Raw genomic sequence first — 25,183 nt, forward strand, 5'->3', positions numbered from 1 at the left:
GAGTGACGTCCCTACTTTCAACTAACAAATTACGCCCTTGCGTCTTGATGCAGCTTTGACCTCTTTTAGCAATTTCATTGTTGACGGTAGCTTGTTTATTCCGGCGTGCACTTCAAACGGCTGCCATGTGCTTGTTATGACGACATTAAGATGTGCATGCCGCACCCTCGCCAGGTATGAGCAGATGAAAGCCGACTGCGGTTGTCACATCTGGGCCATGACGGCGTTTCCCACAGTTCACTTCCAGTGTTTGCCGGGGAGCTGGTCCAACCTGAGCTCCTGGCAGGCCTCGCTGATTTTTGCGCCGCCGCCGCCGTCTTATTTGGATTCGTACGCTCTGTTCTTGTCTTTCTTTTGCAGGGAGCTGCTGTGTCAACACATTATCACTCCTCTAATTCATTCAAGCCTCTGTTGTCCCGTTGGCTTTGAGCGACCGCTCAAGGCAGATGGCCGATTCACTCTGAGATAACTTTTCACCTCTCAGACCATTTTGAACCGCATTGCTAAGCAACACCGAGGAAATGACACTGCTACAATGTAAAGTTGGCAGTTTACAGCTTATATACTGAAAAGCGTAAATTTACTGCCCTCGCAAAATGACTCAACACACAGCTATTAATGTCAAAACCGCAGGCAACAAAAGTGAGTGCACCCCTAACTGTAAATGTAGATTTCACAATTTTTGATAATATTTTCTAGGATTCTCCATGAAAATGTGGGTGCGAGGTCTGTATTTTTTTGTTTTGTTTTTTACATGCAGCTTTAATTATACTTTTTCCTGCTTTTGGGGGGGACTTAAGATGCATGAAAAGCCACTTCATTTTGCAATGTGCAAAGTATGCATTTTTAGGGGTCCCTGAAACGTACTCAGCCGTGTTCCCTGGAAAGCTTGAAAACATATTTTTGTCTCCGGCACCGTTGTCGCCGAATGACGCAAAATTGGGTTGCCACATTTATCATAAGCGGACTCATGAAAAAGTCCCATGGACACATGCACGAAATTCAGCGAAAAGGGAGCAATTTATTTTGAAGCTCCAATGGTTGGGTAAATTCCAGGGTGAGTACTTTGAACTCCAACTAGGTAATATAGCCAAAACGAGCCCGATTGTAGCATCTGTTTTTGACAGATGGGCTAAATAAACTACATGTTACTTTCTCAGATGAGTGAAAGTGTGGAGGCGTAACACCTGTTGTAGATGACTAGTTTAAACGTTTTTTTATGTGTGTCACCGCCTCACTTCTTGCTGTCATTTCATTTACCGGTAGTTTTAAATTTCACTTTCTCTTGACATAAATAGTAAGATACGGAAGCAGTATTTGCGGTATTTCAAGTTGTTTTCTTTTTTTCTTTGCTCTCAGTGTTCCTGATGGCATCCCTGGTTTCCTCCCGGGTCCAGGCATGACAGTCACCCCCACCCAAAACAAAGCTCAGCCCGGTTCATCCTCGTATAAGGACACTACAACAAGCTTCAGGTGCGCCGGCAACAGCAACTCTGATCAACTGGTTTCTCCTCATACTTCACACTCACATTTCACATCGCACACAAACCGCTAAAGAAACAACCGTAAATGAATTTGGGGAAGTGCTAAGCTAGGTTATGTGTGAGCAGCCTTTTTCAAAATGAGGCAGATCATCTCCTTTTGAGTTCAGCAATGTTTCCACTCCAAACATTTTTCACCCCCCACAAATAGATCCGGTCCAGCACGGATGGATGAGGCGGATGGCCTGCGGGGGAGGCCCGTCGTGGAGGATGCCATTTCCTTGGCAGAGCCCATCAATCTTGAAGGTCAGCTCCTCTTTGGCACTGGGAAGACAAAGTGGCTTTTTTTCTCAACACTGTCTTTTGACGGGGAAAATTTACTTGTTGGATGTGGAAAACTTTTTACTTTTTAATTGTGTACATGACTTTACTATTTTTAATTTATTTCATTTTTTGGACTAATTTATGTCATTTAATTTAACTATCATTTCTATTCACTTGATTTTTGAAATAATATCATTTTAATTGATTTTAGAAAGCAGTCCACATTTGATTTTGATTTATTGGATCAAATATTACTTGATCAAATACAGTATGAATACAATATTACAAGGCGATGTTGGAGGGATGTTAAGCTATACTGTATAAGGGTAAAATAATACAACCTGATTAAAATGTTCTAAACTCCAGTGCGCTGGTCTGAGCTGTGAAACGCCAGTAATCCTGTAATATTTTTGACAAAGTTAAAAATGTGAATTTCTGTAGGTGGGCACCACTGCTATGGGCTTTTCTAATGTTTTTCATTTTTTTTGTGTGTGTTTTTTTTTTAACCTTTAATTGCATTTGTGATCCTCTTAGTGTTCATTCTATTGTCTAAAAATGGGCATGGATGCACAATTTGTAGTGGTTCAGAATCCCAGGCTGTGACCGAACCTCTGATCTGAGGATTAAATTACGACAAACTGTCCTTGCGTCTTTTATCGTTTGGGATGTTGTCAACATTATCGATGTAAAAATAAAATAAAATAAGGTTTTAAAAAAATGCATGAAAATTTTGCAATGTCAAAAAAAACATTTGTGTCAAAAAAACATCGAACCTTGACACTTACTCTCTCTCGATAGATAGGTCGATGGATCGGTGCAACGATACGTAAAATTCACAGTTCAGCTCAAGTACAATTTGTTTGAAAACGCATGTCATTTTAAATACAGTATATTGCCGCCCCAGTGAGTGTACGCCTGTATCCTCCAGATGGTCATTATTCTCTGCTGCGAGGCGGGCTGGAGTGCGACAGTCGGAGCCTGGAAGCCGAGTCCTGGAGCATGGCAGCCGATCCGGACTACCTGAGAAGTCTGGACCGAGAGGCCATCAAAAGACAGGATGTCATCTACGGTGCGCCTAACATCCTAACACCGTACCACCCCAAGTCTCAACAGGGAATACACGTAATGGATGTGCTGTTCTAGAAGCGGTGGCCGCAGTGCTACTTATCTTTTCACCACTTACGATAATTGCAATTTTCATGAAGGCGACGGTGCTTTTAATTATAGTAATTACAGTATGTCAAATGTTTTCTTAAACTCACATAGCCTCTGATTACAAAAATCAGAGTTTCACATTATCGTGTTGTGTCGAATGCCCCAGGCTTAAGAGTGTTATTATTTTTTGCAGGATAAGAAGTTGTATTCGTTTTCAAGGAAATGAGAAAAAAAAGTAATAGTACAGGAATTGTCACTTTTGTTTTAAAAGAAAATTGGAATTGGAAATTATAAAAGTTGCATTTTATTGGTGAGTAAAGTAAAGTCATCTTTTCAAGAAAAAAAGTTATTCTATTATGAGAATTTCTTACAAACTCAGTGCTCCAGGCTGCCCCTAAATGTTGACCTTTTGCTCCTAATATCCTTCCTATTTCAGTGTGAATTATTATTTTTCCAGAGTTGATGCAGACAGAGATGCACCACGTGCGCACGTTGAAGATCCTGCGGCACGTCTACATGCACGAGTTGCAGCAGTCCCTGCTGCTGGACGATGACAAAGTGGGCACGCTGTTCCCCGGCGTGGATGCCCTGCTCACACTGCACCAGCACTTCCTGGACTGCCTCAAGGTGCGCCAAAGCCAGAGTCAAGAAGAGGGCAGTCCCAACGGCTACCAGATCACGGAGCTGGGAGATATACTCATCTCACAGGTAGAACAGACACTGGAATGTGTTGGAAAATGTTTTTTTTTTGTTTTTTTTAAACGATAAATACAGATTTCAACTGTATTTAATCGTGTAATATTTTAGGGGAATGAAACGCATGTCATGTTGACAAAATGTGTGTTTCCGAACAACATTTGATTGAAATAAAACACATTTCATTTACAATTGAGAGACATAACGCCGTTATCAATTTATCATGTATCGGTGAGTACTCAAATGTGAGTACTCGTACTCAGTCCAAAAAATGTTTTATCCAGGTATCCCTAGAAAAAGTGTCAATGACTGTGTTTTTTATTTTTTTGTGTGTTTTCTTTTAATGTTTTTAATTTTTCATTTGCTGTCGTCAACACGATTAGGGAATAGGAAATTTGCGTGCCAGTCCAAGCTCTATTGTTCTTGGTCAATGTTTTTGTAAAATAAATTTCCCTCAAAAATGCAACTTATGCTCTAGAGGGATTTTTTTGTCTTCATCATCATTCATTTTTTGAGCGATTCGACTTATACTCCACAGCCATTTATAGTCTGAAAAATATGGCAATTGGAGATCGAAAAAATACCAAAGAATGCGTTTTATTTTATTCAGCCTTTATATATTTTTGGATGATAGTTTAAAAATCATATTAAATGGGGAAAAAACAAGGAATTTGTTTTTATCCACATATAGTGTGTATATATATATATATATATATATATATATATATATATATATATATATATATAGTACATCATTTTCCTCGGCAAATCTTACTCAACAATTTATGTACTTCTTTAGACAGCAGATGAGACAGGATAAACAACATAGAAAATGTACGTACGGAAGGCTTACCTTTGTGTCTTTGTGCTTTTGGGGGGCTGTGGTAGTTTTCTGGCTTGGTGGGTGAAAAAATGAAGGAGTGGTACAGCGTTTTCTGCAGCCATCACACCGAAGCTGTCAGCTTGTATAAGGAGCAGCTGCAGAGCAACAAGAAGATTCAAAGCCTGGTGAAGGTATGTGAGACACTAACTCTTGGCCCAGCGCTGAAACCTGAGAGGCAGCAGCGTTAGTTTTCTGACGTATCCGGACTGGGATCCAACAGACTGATCAGTTTACTCCTGAAGATAATGGAAAATAATTGTAATTGTAATTTAAATGGAAAATAATCTCTGGAGAACGTACCCATTTCTAAAGTTTAAATTAAATCACCAAGCAAATCAGTTGTGATCATACCATTTCTGAAAATGTGTCTCGAAGCAGGTAGTTCTGAACTTTGATGGATTATGCAGCTAATTTACAGAGTACAGTACCGCCGCCACACAGATTTTCTCAGCCCACAACTTGGTAGCTAGGCTGGGCTAAGATCCAGCGCCATTTTCAAACGACATCCAGACTACACAGAAGCACTTTTATGTCAAAGCCAAAAGCTAAAGGTAGCGTCAGTGTTGGCACAGAGTAATGGCAGAATCTTGACCCGGGGTCACTCCGTGCCGTACTTGGCATTTGTTCTACAGTAAAAGTTGAGTTGTGGTTCATTTTCATGTGACAGTACTGCCCCCTCCCAAAAGCCTTAGTTTAGCGAGGACAAGAGGGTGCTGAATTCTTCAGTTTTTGAGTATTAAAAGCCTAGTGGCCAGTAGGCCACTGTGTCAGGCCACTGTCTTCCTTCAAACGCTGACCCAACCAGGCCAGTCCAAATTCCTAAGTCACAGCTGCTGAAAATGGCCTGAAAGTTGTGTTTTTTGTTTTAGACCAAATAACTGTTGCTCCATAAACAACTGGCAAGAAACAGGATGTTAAAGATCACGCAAGGAAAAAAACACGAGTGGCATGCGTTTGACTGGATAAACGGATATGAATTGGAGTTGGCCTCAAGTCGCTAGCTTGGGCTAAATCGCCAGAGTACTTCTTCTAATCTTCGCTAAGATTCATAAAAGCGGCAGTGGGATCCTGAACTAAAACAGGAGCAATGATGCAAAGTGATGCTTCGTCGATAGATTATTGTGTCCAATGATATGCGGGAAACAATTGTGTGCTAACGAGAACTCTATTCTTCAGAGAAGTCTTATGACAACGTGCACCAACACCAAGACACTTGACAGCACTTTGTCATTTCCGTCAAACAAACGAGTTAACTTGCTATACACTTATAAATTGTCATCTAGCTAGCTAGCTTGGAGAGGGCGGCGCGGTGGAGTAACTCGTGTGCGCATGCCTCAAAACAACTCAAAATTAGTATTAATAATCGTTTTTTTACGATTATGCTAATTTTGTAATCGTGGAGTGTAATAATCGAAATCGTAATTGAATTCCGATTAATTGCACAGCCCTAATCTCTACTGAGAGTTTTCCACTCCAATTTAATACGCACGTCTTCCACCAGAAAATTGGTCAGCTGGTTCTGGTGAGAAGGTTGAGCATCCCCGAGTGTTTCCTACTGGTGACCCAGCGCATCACAAAGTACCCCGTCCTGGTGGAGCGACTCATACAGAACACTGAAGGTACACAATGATTGGAATTATTCATATATATATATATATATATATATATATATATATATATATATATATACTATAGTATATATATATATATATTTATATATATATATATATGGTGTGCCTTTCAGGCGACACCGACGAGCACCAGTCTCTGCTCCACGGCTTGGCGGCTATCAAGGACACCATCTCCAGGGTGAATGACAATGTCAGGGAGTACGAGAATGCCCTCCGTCTACATGAGATCTGCGTGCGACTGGAGCCAAAGTCGGTGGGCCGGCTCAAAGACGGCCAACTGATTCGCAGGGACGATTTGATCCAGGGTGACCGGACGCTGCTGTGCGAAGGCCCGGTCACCTGGAAGTCTTCTGGCAGACAGAAAGGTTCAATTACCTCTACTTTAATCTTATTCTTATTATTGCTAAAGGGTGTGGACAGACAGATCAGTACTGTACAACTTTTTGCCTCTGGTGTTGTGCTATGTGAAACAGTCACGACCCGGCAGCCAGTTGATTTGATTGGTCGATAGAGAAACATCCTTGAAGTGAGGTCTAAAAAGTTTCATACATCAGATAACAAAAGATTTGTTATTTGTTTGGTGGGCAGGCACTCCAGACACCCAACTATTTGTGTAAGTTCCATTGAAAAGTCAATTTTGCATAAAATGTCCCCCTTTTGTATTTTTTGTGCTAGCGGGAGGAGCTTCGAAGAGTAGACAAACACACATGAGACTGATGGCCCTTAATCTAAACTTGTAGAGCTGTAATGAAAATCTAGTGCTTGATTGCATTCATGACAGCTTTGTAGCCCATTATTTGGTGAGCAATATCATACTTGGTCACATGCACTTTAGTTGAAATGGCTGCCAGACACCTCAATGTAGGCACCACACACTTGAGATTTCTTGAACTAGACAACACAAGTCCTTTCTTGAATAAACTTTTCAGTTACCATTAGAGTAGCCTTAAAAAATCATTACCATCTTTATTTATAGATCATGCAAGCATGCAGTTCTGTAATAACAGTTTACTGGTGAGTTAATTTAAATCATTCATTACGTGGTTAGTACAAACTACTGTGACGTCGCCTCTCCAGTTTCACTCGGCCACGGATCACGGCGCTACGGTCCAACCGGTTTTGCGACATGTTTGAATGTCACTGCCTGGATGTCAAAGATTTGCATTCAGCACCAAAAACGTACTGTATTATAGTAGACCCTGGTCCAAGTTGAAAAATCAATGGCTTTTATTTGATTTTCCTCAGACATCCACGCTGTGCTGCTGTCAGACGTGCTCCTGCTGTTGCAAGACAAAGACCAGAAGTTTGTTTTTGCTGCTTTAGTGAGTGTTGGTGGAAGAAGGAGGGGGAGTGGGGGGGGGGTGCATCTGTGGTTAATTTAGCTTTAAAAACACACACAGACGTGCTGCGTTGTCACGCAGGATAATAAACCGCCGGTGATCAGCCTTCAAAACCTGATCCTGAGGGAGGTGGCCCACGAAGACAAGGCCATGTTCCTCATCTGTGCGTGCACCTCCACACTGCAGGAGGTGTACGAGATGTACGAGTTACACACCTGTTCCAGGGAGGAGCGCGTTGCCTGGATGGGTCGCATACGGGACGCCATAAACCGGTGAGACTGCTTGTTGTATGTACAAAGTAGGTGCCCTGCAATTGACCGTCGACTCGTCCAGTGTGCGCTCTGCTTCTCCCCAAAGTCGGCCATTCATAATTACATAAAATGCATATTGCACACGTGTGTTGTCGCCATTTTTCACCGTATATTCTTAGATACAGAGCTGCCAACCTGTAGAAATTCACTTCCTGAACACAAACATACTCTGCAATTATTTGTTGTTACCTGGAATAAAGCATTCAAACGTAACATTTGCGTGGGTAATGAGACGCCTGATGACATGAAGCATATTGTCGCTGTCCTGTGAAGAACACACAAGTCCATTTTTAAAAAAAAAATTTTTTTCAATTTTCTTATTTTTACGTGAATGGTGTTACAGACCTCGCATTAATGTGAACTTTTTTTTTTTTTTAGAAAAATCCCAAATCGGACATACGTGTTTTTCACAGGACAGTGACAATAAGCTTAATTTCAGGATTTGGGGAAATTGCAAAAAAAAAAAATGACAATGTCTAGATTGTGTGTCGTGTGGAATTCATTTTTGTCATTTTTCAATTGTAATAACATTTAATTTGTGCGCAAGTCTTTGTAGAAACACAGGCCCATAACCACCTTACTGCAAGTAAAAGCCTGCCTTACTCTCTGCAGTCCAGTAAACAAGGGCCACTATTTAAGAAAAGATTCAATTTCAAAATGGCTTTATCGGTTTCAAAATGCTGACTAAGAGATGAACGTATCGTTGCGGTCCAGTTACTCAGAGGAGGACAAACACTTCCAGGAGCTGATGGGCAGACTGCAAGAATATCGAGGTAAGAGTCAAGACGTTTAGTGCGTTTCCAAGCCACATTATATAATAATGCTGCTCTTTTTTTTTTTTTAATGGATAGAGCGTTTGAAGGTGAGGGACGAGCACATCAAGCTGTGCCTGTCCGAGAAGCTGCACGTTTTCAGCACCATGTATCAGGACATGACCGGCCAAGAGAGCCCAAGAGGGCTATTGCTGCGAGGAGACCCCACCGATCTACAGCAGGGCGAGAAACTGCTCAAAGGAGCCATCCATGAAGGTAGGAGCAAATTCCAAACGTGTATGTCTTTTAACTTGCGCTTATGCCGATGAGGTTCCTTTTTCCTTTGTTATACTTCTTTCTACAGTGGAAAGCCTTCAAAACCTGGTTTTCCGCACGGCAAAGGACCCCAGTAACATCCAGAGGGGCGACCGTGTGTTAAAGTGGAGGTCGCACAAGGGGGCTGAGGCCTCGGGGCCGGCCGACATGAACTCATCTGCAAACACTCTGAAAAGTAAGCTGCTTTGGACGCGCTGGAATGATAGATGATCCACCATGTAACTTGCTAACGTTGCAGTAAACACTGTGTTCCAAATTAGAATGCATTCCGGATTTACTGTATGTTCGATAAACATTTGAGTTTGTGTGTGGAATTGGTTGCATACGTTTTTTTTTTGTCTCGATAAAATGCTCCTCATTGTGTTGATTAGATCACGCGTCTTCCGACCAAGGTGTGGCCGATGGGCTCGGCAGTGGCAGCGTTGAGGCCGACGACGCTCGGCTCCAGGAGACGGCGTACCACTCCGAGAGCCATGAGCAGCCTGTGAGTGACACAAACGCAAACCTTAGGCCCACCTACTGACGCGTCATCTCAACTCTTTTTGCTGTCTCGTAAAGGCCGGCGGCAACGCATGGACGTCTGTTTGGCCTTCAGCCACCAGAAACTTCCAAGCTGAGGTGTGCCTTTTTTCATCCGCATATTCATACAGTACACGGTGTCTTGACATGACATTGCAAGGTTACGAACGGTGCACTGTGAGCTAGGTTGGGAAGTCATAACGGCCCTCTGAGGGAAACTTTGCGCTACTTTGCGGCCCGTGACCAATATTTCTCTGATACCTCTGATTTACAGTACATTTTAAAGAGTCCTGTAATATGTGGTGAATTAATTTTGCGCTTGTTTTCCATGAAAATTGGTCAAATGTAAATCATTTATTCATTATGTCTTATATTTTAATTCAGCTTATTAATGAACAGGTAATTGAGTTGCTGCACACAATATAATAAAATAGTAAAAAAAAAAACAACTTACAGTACATTTAACATTTTACTTAATTTTGTTAAATATTTGGTTCAGGACAACTGAATGAAGTCAAAATGGGGAAATCAAATCATGAGAATGAAAGATTTTATTAAATAAACAAATATTTTTCCTGTACATCTTAACACTGAACACTTCATCGTCCATCGCTTCATTTTTCAAATCAAATGTGGCATCCCTGTTTTATATTCATGGCCAAGTCTTTTTTTTTAATACAAGTATTGCTCTAATTATGATTTTTTTTTAATCGAATTATGGCCAATTGATTTAACCTACTTGTAATCAATATATATATATATTTTTAAATGTTCATGGTTTGTAGTTTAAAGACTTGTTTGAAGTTTTGCTTAAGAAAAAATGTTTTTTTTTTTTTTTTTTAAGCCTGTCCTCTTCTTGTCAGCCATTTTGGGAATGACAATGATCATTGTAGGATGCCCCTCGGAAACAGAGAACTGAGCAGGGTTCTGCGTTAACGGTGGCCTGGTGCCACTATGTGACTGTGCTGGGCCACCCGAAGTTCACTGACGCTGGCCCAGATAATGTCAAATGCTAAATATTCGGTTACATTTTACTGTGCAAAAACATAAGATGCAAAAAAAAAAAAAAAAACACATTTCACAGAAGTAATATTTTCTTAATGGGAAGTCAACCCAAAAATGTAACCCAAAAATGTTCTTTACAAGAAAATGTTCGATGCAGTGCCACTCACCGAAACACGGCATTCTGGTTAATATTGCGTTTGTGGAATATGAGTTAAGCAGTAGAATTCACCCATTTGGTACATCTCAGTGGGCGGCCATTTTGCCACTGTCGGCCATTGTCGACTAAAAATGACATCACAGTTGCTCACTGCACTACCGCAACATACCGTAGATGCAAAAAATAATAATAATAATAAAAAAAGAAAATAAAAGAAAAAACAAACAAACCAAAAAAAAAACATACTGTTGATGCTAGTTTTGTTAGACCTGTCTGTCGGGTTTTGAAATTTGTGTTAGCATTAAGCTGGTGGACGTTTTGTGGACAACGAGGAGCTGTCCACTAGTTCGGCTACTTCATTTGCTCGTTGTGAAGTCTGCTGCCACTATCTGGCTCTCATAACTAAAATGTTGGCTCGCAACTCCAGACAAAAAAACATAGGCTGAGCGACAGCTTAGCTCTCGAAAAACTCGAAAGTTGGGTCACTTGTAATTTGAGGTCCCGCTGTAGTTCACATTATTGTCATTTTCTCTCCAGGTGTGTGACCGTGTCATGCTGCTAGCCCAGAGGCTGTATACATTACAAGTACGTTGTGAACTGCTTTCTCGCCACTACGACACAACTTGTGTGTGAACACGATTTTATTTTTAAACTCTCGCCCACCCAGGCCGTCGTGGCCCAGCAGGACAGTCAGATCGAGCTCCAGCACATGCTGCGTTCGCACGGCGGCAGACAATTGCGGCCCTCCAGCAGTGTTTTGCTGGAACAGGAGAAACAGCGCAATCTGGAGAAGCACAAGGAGGACCTGGCCAACCTGCACAAGCTGCAGGCGCAACACCGCGAGGCGCAGCAACGATGGGAGAAGGAGCGAGAGCGCCAGAGCGTCTACATGGAGTCGCTGGAGGCCCAGCTGAGGCTGCGGGAGGACGAGTGCGTGCGGCGCGAAGAGAAGCTCGGCGAGGAAAAGGCGGAGTACGACAGGCAGTGGGAGAACTACCAGCAGGGTCTGGAGCGCCTCAGGGAGACCACCAAAGCCGTGGAGAGGGAAAAAGAAAGCCTGAATCAGGAGAAAGAACGTCTGGAGGACAAGTTGAAGAAGTACATGGAGGCCGTGAATGTGGGGAACACCAACTTTGATGACTCGGTGAGTTGAAGCAAATAATAATGCAATCATGGGAGCCCTGAGTGGTATCATTTATTATTTTTTTTAATTTAACCATTTTTAGCCAGGAAAAAAAACTCATTTAGCTAAAAAGTAAAAATCAAAAGAGTGTCCTATTCGAGACAGGCGGCAAATACGTACGCGTTAATGATCTGTGTGATGTTTACTCTGCAGTACATCAACCTGTCCAGCTACCAGTCATTCAGGGGCAGCCTTGCCAATAGCCCGAACGGCGGAGGCCCACGTCCGCACGTCCTGCTGGCCAGTGTCCGTGAAACCAGCAAGGAGACGCCGCCCAAAGTCCCGCCGCGCAAGGAGAGCATGAGCGTCCCTCCGGCGGGCAAGCCCGAACTGCCTGTGCACCTGGTCAGCGCCACCAACCAGGTGCACAAAGCGGCCGGCGTGGTGCAGCAGATCCCCACCAAGCTGGCCACCCTCTCCAAGGGCAAGGACAAGGGCTTCCGTTTAAAGGCGGCGCACCAGAGGGCCCACAGCGCAGGTAAGCATTGTCTTCATCATAATCCTCCTCGGCAAATCCGCTTTGCATCGTGGAGACTTCAGCGACTACCGCCCGGCATCTGTATTTACTGTATCGATCTATCTGGTATCATATTTATCAGAGGTGGGCATTTTACTGAAGTTTGCCGGGCCGTCATCCGTCAGCCCCCGTGGGTATCCATCAGTCATCCGTCATGCCACCGGTCCGTCGGTCAGACAGAATGTGTTATAACTGGTGGTTTAGGTGATGGATCAGTTGCTCTGCAGTTGCTATGGTCTTTTATGATGTCATATAGGCTTGAAGTCTTACAGTTTAAATCTTTGAGTTACACATTGTCAGTACGTCAAACCTTCTTGGAGTGAGGACGCAAACTCTCTTCCAGTTCTGATCTCTGTTGTTACTTTGTATTTTTCTTGATAAATACTTTTTACTCTTCAACTTCCGTGTCATATCTGCGAATGGGTCCAAATCCCGATCCTCACATGACAGAATGCCCACCTCTGATAGGTACCGTATTTATTGTATCTACTCCATCTAGCTATCATATCGACTTTTCATATTTCATGTACTTTCATATGTCATATACTGTACAATGTGTATCGTATTAATCGTACAGTATCTATCTAGCACTCGTATCTATCAGTATCATTTCTATGCTCATCTCTCTGTCTACCTACTGTACATGTCAGACATCTCTGTGCTTGCAGCATCCATCGACGTGAGCCAGCTCGTGCCCATCAGAGTGACGGGTAAGGAAGGAGGGAGTCTGAGGGTCGTCTCCCAGTCAGGTACAAACATACAAGATGGTTTCCAACACTGCTACGGGTTCAACATTTTTAATTCTTATTTTAGGAAGCCATCCACTTTGTATTGCACACAGGAGTCAAACTCACTTATACACAAACAAGCAGTCACTCACATTCACAACCATGGACAATTTAGAACAGGGATGGGCAACTTTAACGATGGAAGGGGCCACAATTTTTGGGCAGTGACAAAAGTGCCATTTTAACTACGGACAAAGTATGTGCACGCGTATGTATTTTTTAATTAAGCCAATGACAGAACAACAGAGATGAGCCATCTTTAACTGCCTGCAACACTGCAGGCATTTATTTTTTCTTTTCATGCGCGTTCCCTGCAGTAACATTGTACTCACAGGTTGACACTTAACCATTTGTAAACAATTCAATCCACTCACGATCCTCCCAGCCGGTAAGTGGATGTGAACAGGAAATAAGCCAACTAATGAGCTTTAAATGTTTATGAATATGAATTATGAAACCTTTGCCATTAGCATCCCTCCCACGGCATCATGCATGGACGCTTTTTTTTATTTGGGCGGGATTTCGGGGGGACTGACAAAATGTAAGGACGGAAGCGCTGTAAAAGGACAAGGACGGACGAGGTTGATATACTGTATAAAAGATCCACTATTCAAAAACAATTGCTTTGAGGCAAACAAAAAATAACCACATCCTGTTATCCCCGCCAAGACTGCAAAGGGCTTTCGTGCATAAAAATTCCCATTCAAAGGATGGCACAAAACTGCTGAACAGCAAACCAACATTAAGTGAAAGAACTCATTTTGTGCAAGGTTTCACAAAATCCAACTCACTTCAAAGTCTTAACATTAATTAATTCCGATCTCTTTGTCATTCAAAAGCCCCAAATGTCTAAGCCTAATCCCTCACCTATGTAACACATTGCAGTATTAGTAAAGTTCATCTGTGATACCAGTCCACAGTCTGTCACAGAAGCCACTTCTTCGAGCCAACATACGCATTTGTAACATAGTGTTGAATACAGTTGTGGATGTCACTGTCACTTGTTAGTTTTTGGCTATGACATCTTCAATTTTATTTTATTACATTATATAAAGATATACATTGTATAAAGATATACTATAAAGACATTAATTCATTCATTCATTCAAGTGGCTCTGGGTCTTCCTCCAGCTCAGCTCTCATTTCCTTTCATGATGTATTTGACGTAGACGACTCGTCTGGACATGTCAGTAGCGTGAAAGCGTCGCCGTCCTTCATGCAGTTCCGAAGTGGCGTGGAGGCCACGCCCCCAGTCCCGCCCCCATTCCCCAAGGAAGTGCTGGAGAAGCCCGCGGAGAAGGTGATATTCCTTTAATTCGTGTCATTCTGGAACCAGGAGTGGAAAGACTGTGTATCCACTTTGAGGTACTGAACTCAAATGTGTTTTTATCAAAACATTTTTGTGTGACATGAGGACGGGGGAAAAAAGGGAAAAGCAGGAGCCATTTTGCACAGTGGAAAAAATATGATGTTCCATGTTTATTGATGTTCTTACATTGCCAAAGATTTTTTTTTTTGATAAGTGTATTTTTTATTGCAAATGAATGCTACATTTTAGGGCCTTTTTAATTTAATGGTGCGTGGAAGCTACTGCAGAAGAGTTTAGAACAAGCACTGCTTTTAATTAAAACAAACAAAAAAACTGATGCAATATTGCAATATTTTTGCCCTAGTTAATAGTGTACGTAAAAATTACAAAAGATATTTACTGTTTTATTGGTATTTATGATTTTTATGATAAAGGCAGTTGGTTGTATTATATATTTTTTGTTAAGTGCAGTTTTAATTCCAAAACAAAAAAAATCGATATTTTATTCAATTTTATTTTTATTTTAATACAGCAAATAAAGAAATCACAATATTTGGAGTTGCTTTTTGTTGTTTTTCTGATACTCCCCCCCCAATTTTTTTTTGTTAAACATTTTAGATAAAATTCATGTATTTGGATACAAAAAATAAATTTAAAAAATGGATTGATCTGGTTGTATAGGATTTTTTTTTTTTTTGCTGGTTTATTTTTTCAAGAAAAAAAAACCCTAAAATATTTCAACAATGCACTTTGAAATCACAAAATATAATAGTTACTGTAATACTACTACTAATAATAATTTATTTTCTCTACAAAAAAAAAAGATTTGGGGCTTGTTTTATTCCTTTTGTTTTATCTGACAAACAACAAATGCTTTTTCACTAATATAAATGTTAACTGAACAAAAAATATATTTTTTATATGTATAAAAAATATTTTAGTCTTTTGAATAAGTTTTGTTTGTTTCTAAAAGATTTTTTTTATTTAACTTAGTATTTGGTAGGTAAAGAGAATAAGAAATAGATGCACAACTTAAAAGATACTTCCGCAAAAAGCGTTTAGTGTTTATTTATTCAACTGCAAAAGTTAATGTTCCATTCTGTCGTCCTCATTAGAGGCACTGAACACAACGAAAAGGAGTACATTGGTCTTAAAACCTACAGCAGAGTATACCACATCATATATATACATACAGTATATGTACATTAAAAACACAGTAACTTGTATAGCATGATTTGTGCAAATATTTCATATAACCTAATTTGACGTCTTGTAACTTGAATGATTCCTGTGGGGGATCCAAAGTGCTGCTATTTTTTTAAACATTTGCTCCACCAATATAATATCAAGTCTGCACTATAGGTTATTGTATTTGTAATACTAGAGAATCCACATCATAGCATGCAAAACATAACAAAAAAAAAAGGTAATTTCAATTAAAAAAAAAAAAAAGTTTGGCTCAGTCGACAACCGTGATCGCACCAACTCGCGCTCGCGTCACCAGAGCTGTTCAAAAAAAGCATGCATCTGCATGTTTCTTCGTTTTGTCTTTAATATGAAAAAAACCCAGTATATTTTTGTTTCAAATTAAAAGGATTTTTAACAAAATATTGTACAAAAATATAAGACAAAATATTCAAAAAAAATCTGTAACTTCAGATTAAAAAAAGAGAAAAGCACAGAATGTGCTTATTGTTTTGAATGAAAATAAAAAAATAGAGACATGCTTTTTATTGGACTTTTTTTCCCCCCTGAAATACTGAAAATGTGTCTTAAATCTGAAAAACAACAATCAATACTTTATGAATTTTGAATACATGTCAAATATGGAGATCCACGTTTTTTGTTGGACAGCAATAATGCATGCGAGCTAATGCTGTCGTGAGGCAAGCGTTAGGGCGTGTCGGGCCTGGGACAAGAATAGATTCCCTCCCATCTAGCGTTCCCTTTTAAAGGTGAGGTATAATCACACACTGTGGCGCCTGTTCTCCTTTTTCCCCTTTTAAAGTCCATGAAAGGCAACACAATGTGGAAAATAAACTTCAGTTGAGCTTTCCCTCATTTTCGGCAAGGGGCATATCCTGAGGCGGACCTGGGTCTTGGCTCTGATTGGCTGCGTCAGCAACCGGCGACCCATCGGGTTGCGTCCCCGCTGTTTGTGTACACTTGATGGGCGCGAGAGCTATGGCAGGCTGTGAGGGATACATATGAAATGACCGTGACTTTAATGAAGCTGTCACACATTTGAAAGTCAACACTCTCATTTCCAATTAGCAATGATTGATGTACTGCAGCAGAAATTATTGCTGTCCCATGAAAAGCATGTACCTCCTCAATTTTATGTAATTCCACAAATCTGCTATCACTGTATGAGACATTCACAACATTTACAAATATATATTGCTGGCAAAATAGGTGAATTTTGGCAATGTTTTCTTTTTTTTTAACTAGTTTTAATCCCTTAAGGGGAATTTAGCAGTATCATTTTGTCCAAAATGTGACAAAAACAAAAACAGACAATTGGGGCACGGCCTTTAATTAGAGGCCACCAAAATGAAAAAGTCATCAAGTGCCATTTAGACAAAACCACGCTTGCTAGCAGATTGGCTATTACGGCATTGTTAGACGGCGCATTTTCTAATGTGTTGCCCTGTTTACCTTTATTCTTTTGCATTTGTATTGGTTTAAAAAAAAAAAATACGGTTGTTAGTAACCGCGATTCCAATATAACTAGGTGAACTTGAATTAAACTCTAAAATACTGTCAGGTCAAGAAAAGTGCCATTCCAATATTGTCAGACGGAGTGGAGATGACCTTCAATGGAGTGCTGAACCCATCAAAATGAAACAAATGTCTTCAAGAATGTTACACTGACATCAGTAATGGCCTTGATCTAATCATTGCTATCAACACACTCAGCCAAACAATTGGATCATAGACATGATGGTACCATTATAAAAGTGAAAAATTACCAAATATGGTCAGTTTTAACTTTAACCAGCCAACCAACTTTAAACATTTCTGACTCAAACAAAAAAAAGTACATCTGCTTTTGTGTTTGAACTCTTTAAGTGTATCAAATTAACAAATAAAGGTCTCCCCCACTATATTTTTAGGACGGTATGACTGCTGGACGACTCTTTCCGAATTTACACAAGTGTTATGTCTGGAAGTGTACAAAAATTTCCCTCTTATGCCCGAACGACAAGTTGCCCAAAGAGCTGCCTTTATGCTAATCAAGAAGTGACAAAATTGAGGCTCTGATCTAATCTATCACCGCCCCCCCTGAAAAAAAAAAAACAATAACATGGGTGTAAGGTAGCAAAGCAGACAGAATACCTGCAGTGACACTGACAGACAGCTGAGCCCTCAGCAGCAGACTAGATAGAACCCCCCAAAAAAGAAACAAGCAGTTGAAATGTATAAAATAAAAAAATAAAAAATTACTTTATTCTATTTAAAGTGACTTTTTGTTTCCTTAAGTCTAAAGTAATTTCTGTTGCCGTGCAGTCATATGAAACTGGTATTCACCACAAATCCGCTGCCGGTCCAGAACTGAGGGAGCTCCTTGCGCCACAGCGCCACCACCAGGCTGGTGAGCAGAGTGCAAGGCACCAGGTAGAGCAAGGCTGGCTGGCCCATCTGCATCATGGCCAGCGCCACGAAGGTGATCAGCAGGCCCACACCGTACGCTAAACGTAGGGGGGACAGGACAGTTGTAAAAAATAAATAAATAAAACCCGGCCCGGTCGTGTGATGCATCGACTGATAGTTACGTACCGATCGTACAGGCCACAAAGTAGATTCGGGAGGACTGCGTCAAAATGTCAAAGCGGTGGCAGTACACCACCAGCAGGCCTGTGGGGGCAGAAGGGGAAAAAAACCAGATATACCAATAGCAGGGTGTCCACGAGTCCTTAATTTTACATGCGATTTAGAGTTTACAAAAAAACTTGTGAATTTAACAAAAAAATTTGAAGAGCAACAAAAATATTTTTACTTTCAATTGGAAACAAATTAGGCAATGCATTTCCTTTAATCTACATCTGAATACATATGCACAGATTAGATAACTTGTTTTTTTGGGGTGCGTGTGTAAATTTTGTGAAAACAAAGTAAAGGTGTTATCTTAAAAAAAACAAACTGAAGTGCTTACTCTATCATGAATAACCAGATTGGTTTTGATCCGATTGAGATTGAGTCAGATAGTTTCACACCGGAATTAAAAAAAATATAAAAATACTGCTGTCACTATCACTATCCGTGACGTGCTAAGTAGTCTGCTAACAAACAAATGTCACCGTTCAAATCATTTGGGTCACTTTTGTGAAGAGTTGTGCCTAGAAGGAGGTCTATACTTTGGTTTTGCAAGTGTCATTCAATCACCTGGCACCAGGATGTCGCCGAAGCCCAGCAGGGAGAAAGGCCGATCACACAGGGCGAGGGGGGAGGAGTTCAAGCGCGGCACCTTGAGCACCATCGGAAGCTGCGGACCACACCGACAAAATCAAGATGGGAATTGACCTTTTTTTTTTTTTTTTTAATAACTTTAGCACAGCGTTAAAGACAACTCACCTTTTCGTGTGTGGCTGAGTCGGAGGGGCCTGCCGCCACCTCCACCATGATGCTCTCACCACTCTGCGGAGAGAAGAGAACGCGTGACATGACCAAAAGTTGAGAGCTTGGAATGAGGTGGCATCTGTGGAGCTACCTTGGTGAAGAAGGGCGTGATAAACACGAAAAAGACATCATAGACGAAGAGCACGGTCAGTAGTAAAGTGCAAGCCTGCCACAGGGGAAAAGAAGAAATGGTCACTTCGGTTAATAGCTTTAAGATATGTTGACGTTATGGTACCTTAAATGTGGGCAGTCTGACAGTCTTGAGCATGTAGAGACAGAAGGCGATACCCAGGGTGTCCTGCAGCACCCACGCCCACCTGGACCACAAAAAGAAAAAAAAAAGCCTCTGTGACTTTTTGTTCAACTAATAATAGCCCACCTTTGCTTCGTTCTGTGTTAAAATCTAAAAACAGCTGATATTTTACTTACTTAAAGGGGAATTCAACGCAAACATATTTTGTTGTTGTTGTTTTGTTTTATACAAGCCCACTAGTTGGAACAGGGCATTCTGATAAATATTGCGTTTGTGGAATAACTGTTAATCCACTAATTTTTAGCCATCTCTGGGGGCGGACATTTTGTCTTCTGTCGACTGAAAATGACATCACAACTGCTCACAACGACCAATCACGACTCAGATTCAGAGAACAGGTCAGCTGTGATTGGTCGTTGTAAGCAGTTGTGATGTCATTTTCAGTCGACAGAAGACAAAATGGCCGCCCCCAGAGATGGCTAAAAACAAGTGCATTTTGCTCCTTAATTTATATTCCACAAACGCAAAATTAATCAGAATGCTGTGTTTCAACTAGTGGGCCTGCTGGGAACATATTCTTGAAAAAAATATGCTTGGGTTGACTTCCGCTTTAACGACTGTAAACGTAACACAGGAGGCATAAGCCTTGGGCTGAAACGATTACCGGTAATCAAATAACTGGAATAATTCAATCCCGTAAATTGGGTTGAAGCAAAATCTCTTGTCTTGGAGCTTTGCAGGGATCCCTTTCCCATTAGGGCTAGTGTTACTGCAAACGCACGCATCACTCCATGTAGATGGTGGTGAGGCAAATTTCATACGCCACACCAGACGCTGGCACCGATGGACTCAAATGACGTGTTTGTGGGAAAGCGCACACGGGTGTGGAACTATTCCAACTTTGCTTGGTTCTGCCTGAATAAAGGTGGCGTCTTCTGTTACGCTGCATTTTCGCAAAGTGCGTGAAAGTGTCCCAACACTCACTGGTCCTCGTTGCGAAACACCATCCAGGTGACGCTGATGCCCACGCAGAGTGCCGACAGCAGCAGGGCGCGCACCTGAGGACGCTTGTGCAAGTACGGAAGGTTGTTCTCCGGAATTCTGTTTGGGGGAGAGAGAGGAGAAAAAAAATGCTTGTTTATCTCTCTTGTATAACAGTGTACTGTGAAACCCAATCAAGGTATCGGGTATCAATACCCAACTTGTACCACTATTCATTATCTGTACACTTAAAAATTTGCTGATATTGTACGCACCGATACCGCATCAAAAATTGCATTTAGAGCGCAGCGTTGAGTGTCTCACCTGCACTTGCAGAAAGGAACGCGGCGCACAAAAGGCCACAAGCAGCTGTAGAGGCCCATGGATGACGCCAGGCAGAAAATGGCTATCACCCAAATTGCTGCAACCGGTTCAAAAACATCAAATTGTGTTAGGGCGACTATTCAGATGAACTTCATGACTTGTTCCGAGTGTGCGTGTGCGTTACCCAGGCTGTCATAGAAGAAGTAGAGCAGCACCAGCATGCTGCAGCACATGACCACAAACACGCAGATCATGATGGGCGTCACGTCCAGCGTCTCCTCATCCTGCTTGTCCGCCCCGTCGTCGCGCTTATGCTTCATGTAGCGCCTGCGAACGGAAGATGAAATTCAAGGTTGGTATTATGTTTAAGTTCTCATGTAACTTTTGAAGACATTCTGATGATCCTGGGAGCTCCCTGAACTTTGTTAGAATTTTACAACAAATTTGCATATTGTCAAAAATGTATGATAACAAACATCAACATATATCTAAACAAAGAGGTTCAACAAACATCCATAAAGGCATTTCAAAAAAGTTAAGAGTTTTAATTTCTTTCATTTTTTTCATGCCAATATTTTCCTTTTTACTGAAAATGAATATCGGCTCCAAATATCGGTTATCGGCCTCTTTGACTAATATTAATCTGTATTGGTATCGGCCCTGAAAAAAAAAACATCTCTGTCTATTTCTAATTGCTATGATGTAATGACCAGCAATTTATCCCCCAAATTCTTGTGTTGCTTTTGCGACCCCCTCCAGCATCCACGCTTACTTCTTGCGGTCCTTGCTGCCGGCCCAGTGGCCACCGACGGCGACGGTTCCCACAGCCATGAGGAAGATGATGACCATGTTGTAGTCCAGCACCGGCTCTTTGGGGGCGTACATGGCCACCAGTCTGCCCTTGGCAAACGTCTACCACGGAAAACATGATGCGTCAACTCAGGTCTGACATTCAGGCGTCATTTGAAAAGGGCGAAAAAATGAACTCAAAGAAAACGAATGGCCTTAGAATGAGTTTGGTGTGGGATGTCCATTTTGGGGATCCTTGCCTTTGAAATCATTTGAATACATTTTGAAATGTAAAAAGACATTTCAAATTTTTCTTTGAAGACCTCTGCGACATTATAAATGTTTATAAGCTTCACATTTATTTGCAGATTGGTTGGGTGTCCATTTTGCCTTCGGTTTAACTTTTTTCATTTTTAGCGGTTCGCTACCTTTTTAAATTATATATATATATAATTTCAATGTATGTCGCAATGATGGAAGCCTGGCTCTCACCTTGCTTATCTCCAGCATGTCCGAGTAGCTGAGCAGCGCAACAGGGATGTCAATCTCCTCATATTGAGTCTTGTTTCCCGCTGGTGGCGTCTGAAATGAAACCAAAGCAAATTGCCAGGCGCCGCATTCAATAGGAATCCTTCAATCTGATTGATGTTACCAGTCTGTCCTTGCTGACGATAAGCAGACCCTTGGCGCCATTCATCTGTGCCAGGCGCACCTTCTCGTAAAAGGTGCAGTTACCCCTCATCACCATGGCGATGCGGTTGGGGAAGCCCCCCTCCGGGACGTCGGTGGGCGAGCACAAGACCGATGTGGTGAGGTCGTAGATCTGGAGACGCGACTGTGAATACATGGGAAACGCTGGTGTTACATCGCAGTGTTTCAAAGCAAAAATCTACATTTAAAAAAAAGAATAATAATCTGATGTCATTCTGTATGTTGGAAATTAGCATCATAGCCATGACATGACATCTGCACAACAAAGACAGCTTCTGTAAAGCTGACATTTGCCCTCGAGTTTGAACGGAGTGTATGGGGAAGCTTCTAATTGTTTCATAGAGCCATAGAAATAGCCATCCGAGGGGAACAAAAGAAGGCCTCCTGTAAATGCAAGCTGGATACTCTGGATTTGAGTGCCGGTACTCACCGCCTTGTTGAGGTCCTGAGGCAGACGTGCCCACTGCGAGTTAAAGAAGATGCAGTAGTCCTTCCCTTTGCTGTCATCACTGAAATGGGCCATGCCGTGCTCCGCTGCCACCTGTGTACATGGTCAGAAAACAAATACAGTGGTGCCTTGAGAAATGAGCAGCCCAACTTTAAAGCTTTTCGGGATCCAACACGTTATTTGGACAATTTTTATCGCTTTGACTTGTGAGTTCAAACTTGAGATATGAATGCTGTATGGTGGCAGTGAACTCAATCTATCTTAATGCTAATGCAGTATCTAGGGGCATTACTAACACTAAATAACTATATAAGAACACATTCCGCATAATAAATGTAATTCCTTTAGGTCCGTTATGTATCGCAATAATGTTCATATTGCAATATGCAACACCCATATTGCATGTTTTTCCAATATTGTGCAACCCTACTTTGAATATATTACAGTTATAATGTATGACATCTTTGACTAAACTTTGAGTATCATTTCAGTATCTCGAGGCCGGGACGAGTGTCCTCTTTTTGGGTAATCAAAATATGGTCACCTTAATCCAAGTAGGAATGGCAAGAATTCAAGTATGCCTCAAGCAACAATACTGTACCTTATTATCCGTTTGTCTGTCCTGTACTGTCCCCATGTGGCCAAGGCGGTCAGACCAGAAAGCAACATTCAATGGATAAAATGTGACAAAACTGCTTCATTCAGTTTATGTCACAACTACATTTATACAAAGTACAATGTTACGGAGTATTGGTTTTCATGATTTTGGGGGGAAGGGTGAAATGGAATCATGGCATTCATCCATTCATTCCAATGGGAAAAGATTATTTGACATGGCAGTGTTTTTAGTTAAGAGCGTGGTCAAGGAACGAATTCAACTCGTATCTCAAGGCGCCACTGTATGGCCACGTTCGGCTTTATTCACCCAAAATGGCCGTTTACGTGGAAATGACTACAGGAAAATAAACCATGTACACTCACGGGTCACATTATTAGGTACAATTAATGCACCTAAACAGCCCAAACAAGACCCAATAAAGGCATTTCAGCTTTTACAATTGCAGGCTGATGTTCTGAAGTGTTCTTAATCTTATTAGCATTTTTGCTATGTAACAAAAGGTAAACACCTAGACACCCCCTCGCGTGAGTGACGTAAATCATTTAATTAAACATTACAACCAAAAGGCCTGGCACAGCTAACATAACTTGACGTGAATGTTGGTAAAATGTAAAACTTCATTAGCCGCTGAGTCGACTCTTAGCTCGGATGCTAACAGCGTTAGCTACCCACTCTCACCCAAAATGACTTCACTGCTAACGTGCTGGCATTTAAATCACCGTTTAACAAGGTTAAAATGGCGCTGAGGGGATGCTATTAAGTTGTCAATTGGTGTCAGGTTTTACCAAGATAGTAGAAAACATTCGAGTGTTCCGTTGTTTTGTTTTAACTCAACAATGATGTGGTTAGCGGTTAGCAAAAATGTTCGTCGCCGGGCACAACAAGAAAAAGCCCACCACCGGGGCGGGAGATTTTCGGTAGGAAATAAAGATTCGGCGTAAGTGTCACCCACCCACCTGATGGATAACAAAAAGAGCGGCCCAAGTCAGAGCTCCGAGGCCGGGGACCGTCATCCTGAGGCCGTGCTGCTATGTTGTTGTTCTGACCCCCATCCAACAGAAAGCACCCCAGCTCCAGCTGTCCCGAAGACACGCCTATTCGATGACGCCCGGAAATGTTCCATGATATTTCGAGTGGAAATAAGGAAAAATACTGCCTTTTTTAGTTTATTTGAATTGTTAGATATTAACTTATTACAGTATGCATCACTCAAAAGTCTTTAAAAGCGTCACACACGTATGGCATTATACAACGTGCGTCCGTACTTCAGCGGTATGAGGTTGGAGTTTTTGGTTAAATTGATAACATATAAGTCCCTGGTGGTTCCCTTTTTTTGCATTCTTCCAATGACACTTTAGGTAGGTACATTTGTGAATAAACTTGACAATTCCCTTGGAGTAAGGTACGTCTTTCTGTTTGTAATGTTGTACTAAATTCTTAATATTTGTGTGTCGTGTTTTAGTATTGTGTTGAAGCATAGGGCCTATCTCACTGAGCTGCAAAGGTTTTTTTTTTTTTACATATATATATATATGTATATATATATGTATATATATATGTATATATATATACATATATATATATATATATATATATGTATACATATATATATGTATATATATGTATATATATGTATATATATATGTATATATATATATATATTCACAAAAATGTTATCTTTTAATAAATTGTTATTGAATTTCCTTGGATGGATATTGTTATATTGTTTGCAGTTTTGTGTTCAAGAAAGGTTGTTTGAAAAAAAACGAGCTTCGATTTGTGTCTCGTGCTGCATTCTTTTCATTCTAAAATTAAAAATTGAAAATCAAACTGTTTTTAGACTTTTCCTTTCTCGTTCCAGACAACAAACTAGAAAATCAAGCTGTATTTCAATTTTAGTGTTTTTATTTTAAAATGAAAATCAATGACGAGTCATTTTTCCATTTTTTATATCTGCTTCCAAACATAATATCGAATAACCAAAAGAGACACGGACAAATTTTAATGGTCTCAAACGTTTTTCTTATCGCAAAGAAATTTTGAATATGTTC

General features: G+C 41.0%; 2 protein-coding genes across 4 annotated transcripts in view; one reads left to right on the forward strand and one right to left on the reverse strand.

The window, feature by feature from the left end:
- Nucleotides 1–14,939, forward strand: part of LOC147140845 (rho guanine nucleotide exchange factor 18-like) — an 18,154-nt gene extending 3,215 nt beyond the window's left edge. Inside the window, exons 2-20 of one of the 2 annotated variants that reach the window (XM_086042838.1) lie at nucleotides 1,360–1,473; nucleotides 1,693–1,787; nucleotides 2,734–2,874; nucleotides 3,418–3,668; nucleotides 4,545–4,670; nucleotides 6,041–6,158; nucleotides 6,284–6,535; nucleotides 7,416–7,492; nucleotides 7,592–7,782; nucleotides 8,536–8,594; nucleotides 8,673–8,849; nucleotides 8,938–9,084; nucleotides 9,281–9,393; nucleotides 9,468–9,527; nucleotides 11,128–11,175; nucleotides 11,258–11,734; nucleotides 11,927–12,251; nucleotides 12,959–13,039; nucleotides 14,248–14,939. In XM_086042838.1, the coding sequence (XP_085898964.1) occupies nucleotides 1,400–1,473; nucleotides 1,693–1,787; nucleotides 2,734–2,874; nucleotides 3,418–3,668; nucleotides 4,545–4,670; nucleotides 6,041–6,158; nucleotides 6,284–6,535; nucleotides 7,416–7,492; nucleotides 7,592–7,782; nucleotides 8,536–8,594; nucleotides 8,673–8,849; nucleotides 8,938–9,084; nucleotides 9,281–9,393; nucleotides 9,468–9,527; nucleotides 11,128–11,175; nucleotides 11,258–11,734; nucleotides 11,927–12,251; nucleotides 12,959–13,039; nucleotides 14,248–14,393 (2,958 nt within the window). In that variant the 5' untranslated portion in view covers nucleotides 1,360–1,399 and the 3' untranslated portion in view covers nucleotides 14,394–14,939. The remainder of the gene's footprint in view (nucleotides 1–1,359; nucleotides 1,474–1,692; nucleotides 1,788–2,733; nucleotides 2,875–3,417; nucleotides 3,669–4,544; nucleotides 4,671–6,040; nucleotides 6,159–6,283; nucleotides 6,536–7,415; nucleotides 7,493–7,591; nucleotides 7,783–8,535; nucleotides 8,595–8,672; nucleotides 8,850–8,937; nucleotides 9,085–9,280; nucleotides 9,394–9,467; nucleotides 9,528–11,127; nucleotides 11,176–11,257; nucleotides 11,735–11,926; nucleotides 12,252–12,958; nucleotides 13,040–14,247) is intronic. The other variant, XM_086042839.1, reaches the window with a different exon arrangement.
- Nucleotides 14,940–15,425: 486 nt separating this feature from the next.
- sppl2b (signal peptide peptidase like 2B) lies at nucleotides 15,426–24,254 on the reverse strand. Of its 2 annotated transcripts, XM_086042843.1 has the most exons (16): nucleotides 24,089–24,254; nucleotides 22,496–22,606; nucleotides 22,007–22,189; nucleotides 21,847–21,936; nucleotides 21,338–21,477; nucleotides 20,750–20,892; nucleotides 20,566–20,662; nucleotides 20,245–20,361; nucleotides 19,243–19,324; nucleotides 19,099–19,173; nucleotides 18,963–19,025; nucleotides 18,774–18,873; nucleotides 18,168–18,245; nucleotides 17,919–18,079; nucleotides 17,727–17,767; nucleotides 16,428–16,579 (listed from the first exon to the last, which is right to left on the reverse strand). In XM_086042843.1, the coding sequence occupies exons 1-16, from the start codon at nucleotides 24,143–24,145 to the stop codon at nucleotides 16,570–16,572; spliced, it is 1,548 nt and encodes a 515-aa protein (XP_085898969.1). In that variant the 5' UTR covers nucleotides 24,146–24,254; the 3' UTR covers nucleotides 16,428–16,569. The 2 variants fall into 2 exon arrangements, with proteins under 2 accessions (XP_085898966.1, XP_085898969.1); XM_086042840.1 differs by lacking the exon at nucleotides 17,727–17,767 and having other exon boundaries at nucleotides 15,426–16,579.
- Nucleotides 24,255–25,183: the final 929 nt, after the last annotated feature.

This window comes from Filicampus tigris, chromosome 10, assembly GCF_054856515.1.
Source record: "Filicampus tigris isolate MCC_2025a chromosome 10, RoL_Ftig_1.0, whole genome shotgun sequence".
NCBI classification, from domain to species: domain Eukaryota; kingdom Metazoa; phylum Chordata; class Actinopteri; order Syngnathiformes; family Syngnathidae; genus Filicampus; species Filicampus tigris.